The sequence below is a fragment of the Aulostomus chinensis genome, chromosome 12, assembly GCF_037954235.1.
Source record: "Aulostomus chinensis isolate RoL2024-O1b breed Wild chromosome 12, RoL_Achi_v1.0, whole genome shotgun sequence".
NCBI lineage: Eukaryota > Metazoa > Chordata > Actinopteri > Syngnathiformes > Aulostomidae > Aulostomus > Aulostomus chinensis.
This window is the reverse complement of record NC_141331.1, coordinates 29,128,718-29,147,789: the sequence shown is the minus strand read 5'-3', so window position 1 is coordinate 29,147,789 and position 19,072 is coordinate 29,128,718. Positions and strand designations below refer to the sequence as shown.

At 50.2% G+C, this 19,072-nt stretch overlaps 1 protein-coding gene across 1 annotated transcript; it reads right to left on the bottom strand.

The window, feature by feature from the left end:
- Positions 1–247: 247 nt before the first annotated feature.
- On the bottom strand, positions 248–12,653 carry LOC147252697 (IQ motif and ubiquitin-like domain-containing protein). The gene is made up of 8 exons (XM_086221067.1): positions 12,578–12,653; positions 7,637–7,788; positions 7,390–7,545; positions 4,041–4,427; positions 3,054–3,224; positions 2,673–2,849; positions 2,470–2,602; positions 248–1,065 (listed from the first exon to the last, which is right to left on the bottom strand). Exons 1-8 carry the CDS (start codon positions 12,621–12,623, stop codon positions 1,055–1,057), a joined length of 1,233 nt encoding a protein of 410 aa, XP_086077193.1. The 5' UTR covers positions 12,624–12,653; the 3' UTR covers positions 248–1,054.
- Positions 12,654–19,072: the final 6,419 nt, after the last annotated feature.

The window sequence follows — 19,072 nt, the reverse complement described above, 5'->3', positions numbered from 1 at the left end:
CCCTCTCATGCACAGGTGTCAAACTGATCCAGTACAGCGCCGAGTGGCTGCAAAAGCAACACCTGAATCTACTGAAATCCATCAAGCTGTGTCCTCACAGCTCATTGGTTGGATCAGGTGTTGCTTTTCCTCAGCTGGAATAAAAACCTGCAGCCACACGGCGCTGTCCTGGACCAGTTTGACACCCCTGCTCTAATGGGACCAGCGATCACAGTGCTCACCCTCACACAGTGGAACAAGCTGCCCAGTGGAGCCTGACACCACTGCGCTGTCGCACCAGACGGGAAGGATTGTAACATGTAGCAGTGGTTTAATGAAATCATGTTTGAAATTTAAAATGGTGATTATCAACCACTTCTGCCCACCGTAAGTTTTGCAGCAGGATGATTTGTGTTTATCTGCTCCTACAGGAAAGAGGTGGGCAATGCGACTCCTGACGCTGCTCTAGCACTGCTGCTGGAGATGTGAGGGGCTGCTAGCTTTCACAGCTAACAAGCAGGGCTAGCATGCTTAGCGGTAAACTTGTGGATGATTAGTAATTTGGGGGTGTTGTTGGTGGAGGAGAGTTCAACTACTGGAGGAATCGCTGTTCACTGGCTCACAAGTCATGATGGGCCAGCTCCATCATCCCCACCATGAGCTGCGCCCTCATCCATTTTGATCGTGTGCCCAACCGGATCTCCATCTGTTCAGCTCTGAGCTCCCTGACATGCATCCTTTAGCTTGTTCTCCAACTAAGAACTTACAACAGGAGGTCTGTGAGATCAGGGGAGCACCGATAGGGTTCCTGTCGGTTGCATCAATCACATCAGTTGAAACAAGCACAACAAGTTCCCCAGATGTTTCCATCTGCTCCGTCGTGATTGTGTGAACACAACTGAAGGGAGAAGAACTGCGTGTCCTAACCAGGTCAGAGCGGGTGTGTGGCGTCATGCTTGCCTGTTGCCATGGAGCTGGATGAGAGACGAGCTGGTTGCCATGGACAGCAGCTGGCTAAGAGTCCAGGAACTTGGCCATCACTTCTTGGATGTGGGTGACGTTGCGGATGAACGTGTCATCGTGCACCTGAATAAACACAGAATATATTGCAACTGCTCAGGAAAATGCTCAGAATCCACAATGTGAGATCTGCAGGGCAGCTGAAATTAGATCAACTACAATTAATCTCACAGGGAACGTTCCAATGGGACGAAGGTGTGTTCGTCCAGGCCAGGCGGACTCAAACAACAGGGTGTTTCTGCACCAGAAACGGCAGAATCATCTGCATGAGATTCTCATATCACAGTATTTCACAGTTATCATCAGTTACAGTGGCTAACCAGTTAAAAATAAATGTAGACCTCTTTTTTCTTAGCAGTTAATGAGAACATTCCTGTTTGAAAATAGAGGCTGAGGAGTTCTGTGTCTCCGTGTTGCTCAGAGATTTCTGACCCATGAGTGAGTGTTGCCAGCCTTGAATGGAGGGACGGGGATCCGTTCACCTCTCACAGCCACACAGGAAAGGTAATGCTCAATGCTCGCAACTCTGTATTGTCTGTAAATGTCAATCAGTATCATCATCAAGGCAACAGCTGTTTCAGTATTTGACCACCACTCAAAACTCAGCACTGGTGTGTCAGCAGCGGTGTGTGTGTGTGTTCACGCATTCTATTAATAAATTAGAGACCTCCCAGCCCAGCTGAGTGAAGCCATTTGTCTGAGGCTCCAGACCTGAAGAGGCTCCAGCTGCCACCTGTAGCTCCACCTGCTCACGTCCCTGTCTGTCCATCAGTCTCTCCTCCTTTCTCTCTCTCTTTATCTCTGTCCCTCTCTTTCCTTCTGTCTCTCTGTCTTCCTCCATTCTCTGTCTTTGTCTCTGTCCGTCAGTCTCTCCTCCTTTCTCTCTCTCTTTATCTCTGTCCCTCTCTTTCCTTCTGTTTCTTTGTCCTCCTCCATTCTCTGTCTTTGTCTCTGTCCTGCTCTCCTGCTCTCTCTCCGTCCCCACTGATCCTGGATCTGCTCCACCTTCCTGCTGGTAAAGGAAGGTTCTGGTGGCTGCTGTTGCAGGATGTGCTGCTGATGGAGAATTGTTGGGTGGAGGTTCATTGAAGGAGGGAGGTGCTGGACCTGCTCTACTTGGACAGAGTCAGGACAGAACTTTGGTTGGGGTTTGGCGCTGTAGAAATAAACCTGACTTGACTTGAAAACGGCTGTGAGTGAAGCCGTTAGCTGATTAGCTCTGGCGCTAGAAACTCGCTGTGAAGTGAAGGTTTAAAGGAACAGTGGCCCTCGAAGATCTGCTCACCTTCTGCTGTCACAGGACAGGAAGTCAAAATCAAAGCTGCCCATCTATATATTGATGGAGACATAACTGTTTATGCCTGTTGCACCCCCCAGGTGCTGCACGACACCCCACCCCCATCCTCACTCCCTATCCTACAGGACAACATTACTTGGATGATGGAAGCTCATAAAGTTAAAGAGACAAACCTCCAGCAGGGGGGGGTTGGTTTCTTCGCAGCAGGTCACATGATCCAGGCATGGAGGTGGGAAGAGCCTGGTGACATCGACAGCTGCGGCACTGAACGGTCTTCTTCCTCCACTTGGTGGTATCCTGGGGAACCTAATGGTCCACATAGAGGAGCTCGTTCCATCCTTTCATTTTGTTCATTTATTTACAGGTGTGGACTCACCTTCAGCACTTTGGCCACCTCGGGGTTAAACGCAGGTGTTCTTATGAACTGGAGGAGGAGTGAGGAGATCCTCCTCCTCAACCCCTCCAGCTTGGCCTCCCTCACATCCCGGGTCATCAGGTCCACTTCCCGGTCCATCAAATCCACAATGTCACCAGTCAGTTGACACCTGTGCTCCTGTCCAATGGGGACACAGACGTCAGTGATTTCACACAAACAAACACACACACACACACACACACACACACACACACACACACACACACACACACAAATTCAGATACTCAATCACACTCACTCACAAACACACTCAGAAGCACACACCCACTCACTTAGTCACATGCAGACGTGTGCGTGTGTGAGTGAGTGAGTGTGTGGTACCTGGATGGTGTGTTTGAGGGTCATCAGGATCTTGACCCTCTGCTCTGGACTGACGGCGGTCTGGCTGACGCTGTTGTACAGGTCTCGCAGCTCTCTGGCCCTGATAGTGTGGAGAGTGTCCATCTTCACTAAACCACCATCGGCTGCTCGCCAGTGAAGAGGAGCCGCACACTAACACACACACACATGCACACACACACACGAGTCAGTCCAACTGCTGACGGTACTATGACCTGTGCTGAGACGAGTAACTGTACTTGTTGAAGGAACCTTCTACTACATAACTGTCGCTCCTTCAGCAGGTCCAAGCTCAAGTGAGAACTACACAACCATCTTGGGCTCTTGTGGGAAGCAGCAGAGTCCTCACATGATGTTTGTCCAGCCGAACCTCGTCACCTTGCTTCTAACAACGCACGTCCCTGTGAGCCTGTGACCTTGTGACCTTGTGACCCAGCTCAGTGGGGAATATCTTTTGTCCTATATGGACATTAATCCCAGCTGCACTGCTTTCATCAAGTCTACAGTCTCCACACTCCTACTATTACTGCTGCTGGTATTGAATCACTGCTACTGCTGATAATACTACTACTACACCTGTTACTAATACTACTTCTCTTATCGCTAAAGCAGACAATATCAAAAAGTAACCATGGAAACAGCATCACTGTTCTCTTTGCTGCATCCAAAGATTGTTCTGACTGTTGTGACTGTGTTCTGGTTGTGTCGCATCTGCGTTGCGACTCTGTTCAGAGTCTGTTGTGACAGTTGTGATTATGTTCTGGCAGTGTTCTAAGTGTTCTGACTGTTTCATGACCATGTTTTGGGTCTGCTCTGAAGGTTGTGACTGTTGTTACTGTTGTTACTGTTGTTACTGGTGTTACTGTTACTACATTACAACTGCTTCTCATCTAATAGGAAAATTCTTTTAGACAACATGTGAATGGCCTTGGCCTGGATCAAGAGAGCCAGGAGAGGGTGACCTCTGACCTTATCCAGGATGTTCTTGACAGCTTTGTCTTTGTTGCTGTTCTGGACGGCAGTCTGTTGGCGTCCGATGTTGGTGATGTGTACTGTCTCTTGCTCCAGAAGCCTGCAGAGTGCTGCCTTCCTCTCAGCTCCCTGCAGGGTCGCATTGATGCGCTGCTCCTCCTCAGTCCACCACTCCTTTAAGGTGTAATGCAGCAAGTGGAAGTCCCGCCTCTTCTGTGGGTTCATCTGGTGGGCTTGACGGTCTCTTCGCTGCTCTTCTTCTTCCTCCCTCTTCCTGATCTCCTGCATGACCAACCAGTCCATCCAGGATTCCTGCTCCCTCCTCATTCTCGCCACCAGCCGGCAGCTCAGCCAGCGACGGGCGAAGGCCTGCAGACGAACCACCTTTGGGGGGGAGGGGCGGTGTTTTATTATCTAACACAAACAAAATGGCTTCCTTGCTTCCCCTCAATGTTAATTACTACATTAAATATTTATCAGCTGATCAAGTTTGATAATACAGGATGTATTGATATTATTAGCAATAGTAATATACAATCACATCAGATGATTAGGGCCTTCTGTCCACGTGTGTGTGTGTGTGTGTGTGTGTGTGTGTGTGTGTGTGTGTGTGTGTGTGTCCAAGACTGTAACGATCTATGATTACAACGATGATGATATGGATGGAAATGATGATGATAAGATAACCCTTTATTCGTCCCACAGTGGGGAAATTGTCCCTTTTACAGCAGCAGAAAAAACAGAAGTAGCAGTGGAAAATTTACAGAGCAATAAATGGGAGAAACTACAATAAATTAAATTAAAAAACCCTATAATACACGATCGTAAAGTACAACAACTACAATAAATACTAGCAGCATGAGTGTTGGCTATTGCACAGTGCAGTATTAAGTATTGCTCATGTTATGTATTCCCCACTAAGATTGTCCAGGGTCTGGTAGGGGGGGTCACTGGGACCAGTGCTTGTTGTCCAGTCTGACAGCCTCAGGTAGGAAGGACCTGTGAAACCTCTCCTCCAGAATTAGGGTGGAGGAGCCTGTCACTGAAGGATCTCTCCAGGGCTGTCAGGGTGGTGTTCATGGGGTGGGAGTCAGTGCTCAACAGAGAGGACAGCTTGGCCCCCCCCCCCACCACCACCACCACCACCACCACGTCCACTGGTCCAGGGGGCATCCCAGGACAGAGCTGGCCTTCTTGACCAGTTTGTACAGTCTCCTCTTGCCTGCAGCTGCTATGCTGTTGCCCAAAACACCACCCCTGCAAGATGGCCGACACCACCACCGTGTCACAGAAGGTCCTCAGGAGTGCCCCCCATTCCAAAGGACCTCAAACTCCTGAGCAGGTAGAGTCTGACCCTTCCTGTGGACGGCCCGGTGTCATCTGACCACTCCAGTTTGTTCAGGTGAACACCCAGGTACTAATAAGATGTCACCATCTCAGTCTCCATTCCCTGGATCTTCACCGGCATTGGGTGGGGCTGCGTCTGCCTGTGAAAGTCAACCACCAACTCTTTGGTTTTTCCCTGCGTTTATCTGGAGGTGGTTCCTTGGGCACCAATCTACAAAGTCCTGGGTCAGTTCTCTGTACCCCTTGTGGTCCTCATTTGTGGCTGACAATGGCAGAGTCATCAGAGAACTTCTGCAGGTGACAGGTGGATGTGGTGGGAGAAGTCTGAAGTGTAGAGCGTGAAGAGGAACGGAGCCAGGACCGTTCCCTGCGGGGCCCCCATGCTGCAGATGACCGTGTATGAAACACAGTCCCCGGCCCTCGCATACTGCGGGCGGTTTGTGAGGTAGTCCAGTTTCCAGGATGTGAGGTGATGGTCCAGTCTTGTATACTCCAGCTTGTCCCTCAGGAGCACCAGCTGAATGGCACTGGAGAAGTCAAAAACCTGATTCTCACAGTGCTCCCAGGCTTCTCCAGGTGAGAGAGGGCTGGATGGAGGAGGAAGATCACGGCATCATCCACCCCAATGCCACACTGGTAGGTGAACTGCAGTGGGTCCATGGATGAGCCCACCAGGAGGCGGAGATGTCCGAGGACCAGCCTCTCCAGGGTCTTCATCAGGTGGGATGTAAGTGCCACTGGTCTGTAGCCTCTGTGGTCCTTGTGGTGCAATGTCTTGGGTACAGCTGTGGCACTCTCCCCAGCTTCAGGCTCAGGTTGAACATGGGATCAGTTATCCCACAGCTGGTCTGCGCAGGACTTCAGGACCCTGGAGCTGATTCCGTCAGGACCGGGCGTCTTCCTCAGCTTGATCCTCCTGAGCTGGTTTCTCACCTGAAGTGTTGTGAGGGACCGGTTGGAGCAGGGGGGCTCTGTGCTCAGGAGTGGTGATGGTGAGTGGATGAAGAGCGTAGTCAGGGAGGAGTCAGGCTGGGAGCTGAGTGCTGTAGACAGAGGTGTGAAGGTGGGTGGGGGGGATGAGGGTGTGATGGCCTCCTGGAGGTGTTGATGAGGGGGGTCGCAGCAGTGAAGACTGGTTGGGGTGGGGGGGAGTCGGTGTCTGATCAAACCTATTGAAGTATAGGTTCAGATCGTTCCCTATCGTTGACCCCCCAGTCTGGGAGCTGGGTTTGCTGTGGCCAGAAATGGTCCTTTCTGGCCTTGCCAGACTGCCCTGGTGTTGTTCTGCAGCAGCTGATCCTCCATCTTCCTCCTGTAGCAGCCCCCCCCTCCCCTGATCTTCTTTCTCAGCTCCCTCTGCACAGCTTTCAGCTCGTCCCTGTTCCCTGACTTGAAGGCTCTCTTCTTCTCCTTGACGTCAGGGTTAACCCATGGTTTGTTGTTGGGAAGCATCGTACAGTCCTGGTGGGTACGATGTTTTCCACACAGAAGTTAATGTAGTCCGTGATGCAGCCTGTGAGGCTGTCAATGTCCTGCCCGTGAGAGTCACAGGATTCCTCCCACCTGTCGTGTCAAAACAGTCCTTCAGAGCCTCCTCAGCTTCGTTGGACCATCTCTTCACCATGCGGGTGGTCACTGGTTGCGTGTGTACATGGGGCTGATACACAAGCAGGAGATGATGCTGGCAATGATGATGACAATGTTGTGATGCGATGCTGGCGATAGGGATAGCAATGATGGGAATTATGGCAATAGCAATGATGGGAATTATTGCGATGGCGATAGCAATGATGGGAATTATGGCGATGGCGATAGCAATGGCGTCGATGACGCTGATTACCGCTGATGGCGATTACGATGATGATGGCAATAATATTGATGATGATGGCAATGGCGATAGCAATGACAAGGATGATGATGATGATGATGGCAATGGTGATGGCAATGGCGAAGGCGATGGCAATCCAAGACTAGTGACGATGACTATGGTTACACTCACAGCGTTCAGCCTCCTGTCCTGGTGCTCCTCAGCAGGGACATAGCATCCGGGGGTCAGCAGCTTGTCATGGGTGCTGGAGACAAAGCAGCCGGGTTGGCTAGTCTGGGTGGAGACGCTACTGCAGCTCTGCTGATCCCGAGACACCGGCTGCACAACCTGACGGAGATATACACACACCCCCACATTTCTCAGCCTGCTTTCATTCTGCTGTAAAATCTATGTTTAGACCAATGTGATGTTTGTGTACCTGTGAGTCACGGCTGAAGGCCACGGCTCCTGGGTCAGGTCTCCTCTTAGGCAGTGTCTGGACCGCAGCATGATGGTATTTTGCCCCCGTCTGCTGATGTCTGTAGCTGCCCAGGAAATGCCTCTGTTGGCCGGAGCATTTGGCCTCCTCCCCTAGACACAAGAGGGGTGGTATCTGGACTATGTTTTTTTTTTACAATTCAAAAGAGATGACCCCTGCTCCTGCTCCTGGCCCTGATCTTGACCCTGCTCCTGCTCCTATTCCTGCTCCTAGCCCTGACCCTGAGCCTGACCCTGCTCCTGCTCCTAGTCCGGCTCCTGGCCCTGCTCCTGACCTTCAAGTTGGACTCAAAATATATTTGTTTAAACTTGCCTTCAATTGCCAAGGAGTTTGTGGGGTTTCTGGGGTGGAAGCCCAACACTTGTATTTGTATCATTTTATACATTGTTTTGTTGTTCTGCTTTGTCTGTCAGTACTGGTGTCTGTATATTTTATTGTTCTGTTCTCACAAGGGTTCTAGTTCCAAAGAGGTGAGGTATTTAAGCAGCCGCCATGATGGATCCTAGTATAGGGGCTCCATTGGTGCTGGTGTTTTAAAGTCCCAGTGCACATGCTTAACTCCAAGTGAACCTTCCCAGAGTTGATGAAATTAAGTCCTACTTTTATGTTTTAACTTTTTGTGAACTCCGCCAATAACCGTCACCTTATTGTGGTGGAGGAATTTGAGCGACCTGAGGACCCTAGGAACTATGATGTCAGGGCAATTTTGCCCCTGGTAGGGTTACCCAAGGCAGACTGGTCCTATGCAAAGGGCCAGACAAAGAATGGTTCAAAAGACCCTTCATGGGAAATAAATGACCACAAAGAGTTTGTGTACCCAGCCGGAGGATTACTGGTGGCCCGCCCTGGAGCCAGGCCCAAGGTAGGGGCCCATGGGCAAGCACCTGGTGGCCGGGCCTTCTCCCATGGGGCTCAGCTGGGCCCAGCCCAGAAAGGTTACACCTCTCTGGCAAGAAAGGAGCGGGAGCTGGTGGAGGAGGTTGAGTGTTATCAGCTAGATATAGTCTGCCTCACCTCGACACATAGCTCCAGTTCTGGAACCCAACTCCTTGAGAGGGGTTGGACTCTATCCTTTGCTGGAGTTGCTGCGTGTGAGAGGTGGAGGGCCACAGTGGGCTTTTTGATAGCGCCCAGACTCTCTGCCTCTTTGCCTGTCTGATGGGTCTATGATTGATTTTATAGTCGGATCATCTGATCTGCGACCGCGTGTTCTGGACACTCGGGTGAAGAGTAGAGCTAACCTGTAAACTGATCTCCATCTGGTGGTGAGCTGGATCAGATGGCAGGGGAAGACACCGTTTGGACCTGGTAGGCCCAAACGAGTAATGAGGGTTTGATGGGAACAACTAGCAAAAGAATCAGGGTCAGGATGATCTTCAACTCCCACCCCCTGGCAGAGCTTTGACCACATCCCGGGAGCAGTGGGGGACATGGAGTCCGAATGGACCCAGTTTCACTCTGCCATTGTCGAGGTGGCTCTTGTGAGCTGCGGCCCTAAGGCTGCTAGGGCCGGTTGTGGCGGTAATTCCCGAACCTGCTGGTGGACACCAAAGGTGATGGGAGCCATCAGGCTGAAGAAGGAGGCCTAGAGGGTGTGGCTGGTTTGTGAGTCTCCAGAGGCAGCCGACCGTACCGAGGCAAAAACTCATGCATGGGAGGAGTTTGTGAGGTCATTCCAAAAAGGTTCAGGCAAACCGTCCGAAGGTGGCAACTTGCCCACACTGTTTACAGTGAGGATGGAAGTCTGCTGATGTCAACGGTGGAAGGAACACTTGGAGGAACTACTAAATCCCACCAGCACATATTTAATGGAGGAAACAGAGTTGGGGAGTACTTGGGGGTGGGGGATGTCCACTGCAGAAGCAGTGATGGCAGAGCTCCGGGGGTGGATGAGATCCGCCCTGGGTATCTCAAGGCTCTGGATGTTGTGGGGCTGTCTTGGTTGACACGTCTCTACAACATTGTGTGGACATCGGGGGCAGTGCTTTTGGAGTGGCAGACTGGGGTGGTGGTCCACATCTTTAAGAAAGGGGACCAGAGGGTGTGTTCCAACTATTGGGGGATCACACTTCTCGGCCTCCCTGGAAAGGTCTACACCAGGGTACTGGAGAGGAGGGTCAGGGCGATAGTCGAACCTCAGATTGTGTCAGTGTGGTTATCGTTCCAGCCGTGTAACCATGGATCACCTCTTCACCCTCGCTAGGGTCCTGGAGGGGGCATGGGAGTTTGCCCAACCAGTCCACATGTGTTTTGTGGATTTGGAGAAGGCTTATGACCGTGTTCCCAGGAGCACCCTGTGGGGGTACTCCGCGAGTATGGGGCGGATGGCCCCTTACAAAGGGCCGTTCAGTCTCTCAAGCAAAGGAGTGAGTGTCTGGTACGCGTTGCTGGCAGTAAGACCGATTTTTTTTTCCTGGTGAGGGTTGGACTCCGCCAAGGCTGCCCTTTGTCACCGGTTCTGCTCATAACTTTTATTAACAGAATTTTTGGGTGCAACCAGGTGGTGGAGGGGGTCGAGTTTGGTGTTGGGAGGACGTCGTCTCTGGTTTTTGCCAACGATGTGGTCCTCTTAGCTCCATCAAACCCCAACCTCCACCATCTCTTACTGGGATAGTTCGCAGCCGAATGTGAAGCAACGTAGATGAGCATAAGCACCTCCAAGTCTGAGGCCATGGTCCTCAGCCGAAAAAGGGTGGCCTGCCCACTCCAGGTAAGGGGGAAGGTCCTGCTTCAGGTGGGGGATCTTGTTCATGAGTGAGGGTAGGATGGAGCAGGAGACTGACAGTTGGACTAGGGCAGTGTCTGCAGTGGTGTGGGTGCTAAACCAGTCCATTATGGTAAAGAGGGAGCTTAGCCTAAAGGCAAAGCTCAGGATTTACTGGTCAATCTATGTTCCAACCCTCACCTGTGGTCATGAGCTCTGGGTCATGACCGAAAGAACAAGATAGGCGATAATGAGTTTCCTCCGGGGCTGCATGGTGGTGCAGTGGTGAGCACTGTGGCCTCACAGCAAGAAGGTTCCGGGTTCGAGTCCCGGCTGGAGCACGGGGTCTTTCTATGTTAGTCTGCATGTTCTCCCTGTGCCTGCGTGGGTTCTCTCCGGTACTCCGGCTTCCTCCCACAGTCCAAAGACATGCAATTGGGGACGAGGCTGATTGATACTCTAAATTGATCGTAGGTATGAATGTGAGTGTGAATGGTTGACTGTCTATATGTACTGGCCCTGCAATGGACTGGCGACCTGTCCAGGGTGAACTCCGCCTCTCGCCCATAGCTGCTGGGATAGGCTCCAGCCCCCCTCCAGAACCTTCTTGCTGTGAGGCCACAGTACTAACCACTGCACCACCATGCAGCCTCATTTCATGTTCTTGGTTCTATAATCTGGCACAGCAGGTATAGATGTACAGATGACATAGATGTCTTGGCCTTAAGGTGCAGGGCTGCATGCTAAAGTCTGGTTTCTATTACTGCTCAAAGCTCGGATCCGATCTAGACCTGCCTACTGTATCCGGTAATTACACACACACACATACACGCACGTAGGGTTTCGGCCCCAGACCGGATCAGCAACCTGCTGAGTGAACTGATCACATCTTTGCGTTCATGTTTCTGTTGCACAAATATAGAACTAAATAGACTGATGGGACCCGAGTCCTGACCAGGACTGAACCGTAAAAAGAAACCAGGCTTTCCGCTGTGGAAAGTACATTTAAATGTTAAAAGCCAGGACAACTCCATCTGCTCCAGGCCAGCCCACAAGCTAACTTACCGAGGAGAGTCTTCAGTCAGCTCTGCTAAAACTCCTACCTGCTTTCTGCTCAGGTGTTCATTCATGATGGCCCTTTTCTCGTGCCAAGCGAAGTCCTCCTTGCAAAGTTTACAAGTATTTTATTCTTTTCTTTAATGAGAGTGAAACACTCCCAGCCTTTAGCTCTTTTCAGCCTACCGCCACATGCTGCTGAAGTGGACGCCGCCATTGTTATTGTTATTTGCAGTTGCTAGTGCGTGCAATGCTTACTTGTCCCTGCCCTTATATATGATCGGCATTACATGTTGAAAAACGCTCATGTCTTTGCCGATGAGTTATCGATAATCAAATTCGTTTGGCATCGAATTTATTAATCGACTTTTAATCGATTTAGCGATTTGTTGTTGCAGCCTTACTGCCATCAGGGAGGGGCTCAAAGTAGAGCTGCTGCTCCTCCATGTGAGAGGAGTCAGTTGAGGCAGTTCAGGCATCTGGTGAGGACGCCTCCTTGACACCTCCTTTGGGAGGTTTTCTGGGCATGTCCGACTGGGAGGAGGCCTCTGGGTTGACCCAGGAGCCGCTGGAGGGATTATATCTCTCGGGTGCCCTGGGAACGCCTTGGGATTCCCCCAGAAGAGCTGGTGGAAGTGTCTGGGAGAGGACAGTCTGGGCTTCCTTACTGAGGCTGCTGCGCCTGTGATCCGGACCCGCATTAGCGGAGGACAATGAGACAAAATGAGAAACCTGTTGTGAAGTCTGAGATGACAGACGGTACTCTGGGTAGCTCTGACGCTGTCTGTATTTCTGTGGTGATCATACATCAAGACAGAAGTCAGGCACTGACTGAGATGAGTAGTGAGAATGACTGAGATCAAAGTCAGACATTGTCAGGGAGTATTGTAATGTGCCATTACCCTTGGCCCCGCCCCTCTAATGATAGACACCGCATTGATTTTCTGTCCATAAATGCAATTTTTTTCTGTGGCTCGATTAGCTCAGTGACTGTTCCTATGATTCGCCTCGACGTGGCACATGTTGCTGGCATCTGGAGGAACTGCAGTGGGTGTGTGAGGGTCAGGGGTCAAAGGATGTTAGCTGAGTGAATGACAGGATCAAAGACTGGATCAACCTACCGGCTGGACCGTTCAGGTGAGTTGAAGTCAGAACTGCTCTAGTCATTTAACAGAGGATAAAGCTCTTGGAACAAAGATTCTGCCTTTAATAAAGTATTACTACATGTACATGCATATATTCCGTCAACATTTCGTGTCATTGTGACATCACAGTCTGATTTCTAAGATCACAGTCAAGGTTATATATCGTGTAACTTATCACAAGTTGTGATGTTTCCATGCTGTGAACACCGTCATAGGCAGGGATGAAAGTGGCTTAAAAGTCTTGCTGGAACTGTACGCCCTTTGGGCGTAAAAGGTATGAAGATATGATAAGGTCAGTGTCACTGTATGGAACATATACAATAAATTATAACCACAAACAGTAACTTCAATTAAGAAAGAAATAACACATCACTGACTATGCCATAATTTTCTATATAATATTTATGTCATCCTAGTCATCACTTGCTCCCCTTTTAATATTTCCCTCCCTTCTACACATACACACTAATATATATATATATATATATATATATATATATATATATATATATATATATATATATATATATATATATGATGGTTAGTTTGATTATTGTAATAAAGATGTTTCTGTGGCAGTTCCCAAAGAGGTAAAAATTGATCCAACACTGTATTTAGTTCATCAATGTACTTCTTTAATGTTATAGACGGATCCAGGATCTCCTGCTCATGCATCCCAGGCAGAATCAATGACTTAGCTGCAAGTCACCTTATTTGAACTCTTGAACATCTGGAAGTAGTTAAAGGTGTTTTACAAGGGGGTCTCACAAATCTCCAGAGTACCCAGGCTAGTTGGCACCGTTCCAACAACAGGAAAGGACTCACAAATGGTAAAGATAACACAGACACACATTCCAAGAACATTTGTCTTTTAGATCTATGTAAACTTATATCATGTATATGCTTAACTTAGAAGTATACGTGAGTACAAAGTATTATTAAAAGATAATACATAAGACAACAGAAAAACACTTAATATCACACTGTCAGACTCCTCAGAGACAGTCTCTCCCTGAACTAACTCTCATCAGTGAGTGGCTCTTAGTCTGAATCTTCCGAGGGTCTAATTTTCTAACTTTTTCTCCTGCTTCTTCAGCTCTGTCACATTTTCGCTGAAACATGTCACTTATTTTATGTTGCACTGTGCCAAAGCAGGTAGCCAGCAGCCGACTTCTTTGATTTCGCCGTCTGTTTTGTTTTCTTTGGCTGCATCTGAATTGCCAAGTAGGTCTGATCTTAGGTCTCAGAGTAGGTCGTAGGTTGTCAGAAACCACAACTGGCGTGAGTAGCGACCTACTTCACAACCTAAATTCCAGCCTAAACACGCCCACAATGTAGGTCGGTTCAGGTGCATCCTACGGAGCAACCTATGGCCCACAATGCACCGCGGACGTCTTCTTCTGTGTTCCCTAAAAACTTGTGGATCCGGAAGCCAAGTTTGCGCCACCAACAGTCTCCCATTCTTATGCAACACCAACATTTACAGTCGTTGTTGATGACTAAAGGTGTGTTCACACCAAACGCGACGTGTGAACACACCTTTACAGGTGCATTAATGTTCTTAATAACAGAGAATGAGTGAAAGGTGCGCTCAGAGTGGAGTGCAGTATGACAGTCAGGCCAGCAGGTGGGGCTTTCGTTGGTGCTTTCTCCCTATTTGCGGTATCTGTGCTCTGCCAGCAGAGGTCGTGCTTCACCACCAATCTTCTAGGGTGTCTGAATGGTGCCACCGTGTTTAGATTGTAGCAGGAGGCTGTAGCAGTAGGTTGCAGCACACACGCAACGGTCGTACCCTTACCAAACAGAGACATCAGGTGGGCAGGTGTTTACTCACAAACCCAGTACGTAGCAGCACACATGCAAACTATCAGAGACGGCGAGTCCGGAGTCGCGGGGAAAGACAGCGTTTTCAAGATGGAAATATAGGCACTATTTTAACTTGGTGGAGGTTAAAGGTGAAAACGTACATATTGAGGGGGCGTAACGTCATCCCAGAGTGAGAGTGAAGAGGCTGTCAACGTCCAACGTCAGCAACTCCCATTTAATGAAGCGCCTCTTGACGGCCTGACTCTTCTTCTACTAGAGGCCAGAAACTGCGTTGACACCACTGATGGTGGTCGAAAGTAGGAGCTGTTAAGGTGAGCTCCGCTAACAGAGGACAGGAGCCATGTGTCCAAGCAGCCACAGCAGGAGTTTTCTGCCCCCCCCCCCAACAAAAACTTATGGCACAGACAGAACTTAACGAACTGATAGGCCTTTATGTTGAAAACAGGCTGCCGCTGGCAGCAGTTGATTCAGACTCCTTCAGAGCCCTCATAGGCACCCCCCCCCCCCAAAAAACCTCAAAATTCTATGACATTTTAAACTTAAAAGAAAAAAGAGTAACGCAATAGTTACTTTCCCTGGTAACTAGTTACTTTCATAGTGGAGTAACTCAGTTACTAACTCAAATACTTTTTGGAAGACAAGTAACAAGTAACTATAACTAATTCATCTTCGTCTTCGTCGTCCTCCGCTTCATCCGGTGGGTCCGGGTCGCGGGGGCAGCAGTCTCAGCAAGGAAGCCCAGACTGCCCTCTCCCCAGCCACTTCAACCAGCTCTTCCGGGAGGATCCCGAGGCGTTCCCAGGCCAGGCAAGAGATATAATCCCTCCACTGTGTCCTGGGTCGGCCTCCTCCCGGTTGGACATGCCTGAAAAACCTCCAGAGGGAGGCGTCCAGGAGGCGTCCTCACCAGATACCTGAACCACCTCCACTGACTCCTCTACCTGGAGGAGCAGCAGCTCTACTCTGAGTCCCTCCCGAATGACTGTACTTCTCACCCTGTCTCTAAGGGAGAGCCCAGCCTCCCTGAGGAGGAAACTCATTTCAGCCGCTTGTATTCGCGATCTTGTTCTTTTGGTCATTACCCAAAGCTCATGACCACAGGTGAGGGTTGGAACCTAGATTGACCAGTAAATCAAGAGCCTCGCCTTTTGGCTAAGCTCCCTCTTCACCACAACAGACTGGTTTAGCACCCGCAAAACCACGGATGCCAACCCAATCCGCCTGTCAGTCTCCCGCTCCATTTTACCCTCACTCGTGAACAAGACCCCAAGATACTTAAACTCCTCCACCTGAGGTAAGACCTCCCCCCCGACCCGGAGTGGGCAAACCACCCTTTTCCGGCTGAGGACCATGGCCTCAGACTTGGAGGGGCTGATTCTCATCCCAGCCGCTTCACATTCGGCTGCAAACCGTCCCAGCAAGAGCTGGAGGTCGTGGCCCGATGGCGCTAAGAGGACTACGTCATCCGCAAACAGCAAAGACGACATCCTCCTGCCACCAAACTCTAGCCCCTCCGCCACCCGGCTGTGCCTAGAAATTCTGTCCATAAAAGTTATGAACAGAACCGGTGACAAAGGGCAGCCTTGGCGGAGTCCAACCCTCACTGGGAACAAGTCCGACTTACTACCGGCCACGCGGACCAGACTCTCACTCCTCCGGTAGAATGACCGAATGGCCCTTTGTAAAGGGTCATCCACCCCATACTCCTGGAGTACCCCCCACAGGGTGCTCCTGGGAACATGGTCGTAAGCCTTCTCCAAGTCCACAAAGCACATGTGGACTGGTTGGGCAAACTCCCATGCCCCCTCCAGCACCCTAGCGAGGGTAAAGAGCTGATCCACGGTTCCACGGCCAGGTTGAAAACCACACTGCTCATCCTCGATCTGAGGTTCGACTATCGCCCTGACCCTCCTCTCCAGTACCCTGGCGTAGACCTTACCAGGGAGGCTGAGCAGTGTGATCCCCCGATAGTTGGAACACACCCTCTGGTCCCCTTTCTTAAAAACGGGGACCACCATCCCAGTCTGCCACTCAAAAGGCACTTCCCCCAATGTCCACACAATGTTGCAGAGACGTGTCAGCCAAGACAGCCCCACTACATCCAGAGCCTTGAGATACCCAGGGCGGATCTCATCCACCACCGGGGCTCTGCTGCCACGGAGTTGCTTAACTGCCTCGGCGACTTCTGCCCCGGAGATTGGACGACGACCCCCCCCAAGCACTCCCCAAACTCTGTCTCCTCCATGGAGTATGTGTTGGTGGGATTCAGGAGTTCCTCAAAGTATTCCTTCCACCGCCCAATTATCTCCCCAGTTGACGTCAGCAGCCTCCCGTCCCCACTGTAAACAGTGTGGGCAAGTTGCCGCCTCCCGTCCCCCCTGAGGCGACGGACGGTTTGCCAGAACCTTTTCAGAGCCAACCGTTAGTCGTTCTCCATGGCCTCACCGAACTCTTCTCATGCCCGAGTTTTTGCCTTGGCGACCGCCACAGCTGCAAACCGTTTGGCCTGCCGGTACCGGTCGGCTGCCTCTGAAGACCCACAGGCCAGCCATGCCCTGTAAGCCTCCTTCTTCAGCCTGACGGCCCCAGCAGCCTTGCGGCCACAGCTCACAGCAGCCGCCTCAACAATGCCAGAGCGGAACATGGCCCATTCAGACTCAATATCCCCCACTACCCCGGGGATGTGATCAAAGCTCTGCCGGAGGTGGGAGTTAAAGATCGTTCTGACTGGTTCTTCTGCCAGGCATTCCCAACAAACCCTCACTACTCGTTTGGGCCTGCCAGGTCTGCGCGGCGTCTTCCCCTGCCACCTGATTCAACTCACCACCAGATGGTGATCAGTTGACAGCTCAGCTCCTCTCTTCACCCGAGTGTCCAGAACATGCGGTCGCAGGTCAAATGATACGACTATAAAATCTATCATAGACCTGCGACCTAGGATGTCCTGGTGCCACGTGCCCTTGTGGGCATCCTTATGCTCGAACATGGTGTTTGTTATGGACGAACTGCGACTTGCACAGAAGTCCAATAACTGAACACCACTCGGGTTCAGGTCGGCCCTGCCGTTCCTCCCAATCATGCCCTTCCAGGTCACGCTGTCATTGCCCACGTGAACGTTGAAGTCTCCCAGTAGGACAATGGAGTCCCCAGCCGGGGCACCCTTCCCAAGGACTCCAAAAAGGGTGGGTACTCTGAACTGGTGTTTGCCGCATACGCACAGACCACCGTCAGGACCCGTTCCCCGACCCGAAGGCGCAGGGAAGCAACCATATTATTTTACCATAATGGCCGAATCACTGCTTAGGAGCATACTCCTGATTAACTAGCTTAGCTAACATTAGGTTCACCCTGGACGGGTCATCAGTCCATGGCAGGGGCCAACACATATAGACAGACAACCATTGGCTCTCCCAGCCACGCCTACGGTCAATTTAGAGTCTGGATTAACCTGGTCCCCTCTTGATGTCTTTGGACTGTGGAGGAAGCTGGAGTACCAGAGTGAACCCAGCAGGAACAGGGAGAACATGGAGACTCACCCAGAAAGACCCCGTGCCTGAGCCAGGACCTGAACCCAGAAACTTTTTATGACTGTCGGTGCATCCTCCATCTTCTATGCAGTTGCCTGCTGGGGGGGCAGATGCACCGACAGACACAGGAACAGGATCGACAAACTGGTGCAGAGGTCTGGCTCCATGCTGGGATGTCCCCTAGAGTCTGTGGTTGTGGTGGGTGAGAGGAGGATGTTAGCAAAGCTGACCTCCATCATGGACCCCCATCACCCTCTCCATGAGACCGTGGGTGCATTGAGCAGCTCCTTCAGTCAGAGACTGAAACATCCTGGCTGCAGGAAGGAGCTCTGGCAGGTCGTTCATCCCAGCACAGTGAGACTCCACAAGGGTTCATGATGCTGAGAGTCACTGGGACACTTGACCTCCTCCTCACCTCCCCCACTGGAGTCAGTTACACATACATATCTATCATTTATTTATTTATTTATTTATGTAAATACCTCCAACCCTTCCCTGATAATTGGAAACGATGTATATTTGGTGTCTTGTATACAGTATTTTTTACATCTGTAACTCTGTATATAAAGTTCTTCTCCTCTCTTTGATATGTTTAACTTTTCTTGTCTTTCTTTCTTGTAATTGAGCTGTGATAAATTTCCTCATTGTGGATCAATAAAATTCTATCCATCGATCTCTCTATCTATCTATCCATCCATCTATCATCTATCCATCCATCTATCTATCCATCTATCATCTATCCATCCATCTATCTATCCATCTATCCATCCATCCATTTATCTATCCATCCATCTATCCGTCTATCCATCCATCTATCTATCCATCCATCCATTTATCTATCCATCCATCTATCCGTCTATCCATCCATCTATCTATCCATCCATCCATCTATCGATCCATCTATCATCCATCCATCCATTCATCTATCCGTCTATCTGTCTACCAATCCATCTATCTATCTATAATCTATCTATCCATCTATCATCTGTCTATCCATCCATCCATCCATCTCTCTATCTATCATCTATCATTCATCCATCTATCTATCTATCCATCCATCTATCCATCATCTATCTATATATCCATCCATCTATCTATCCATCTGTCTGTCTGTCTA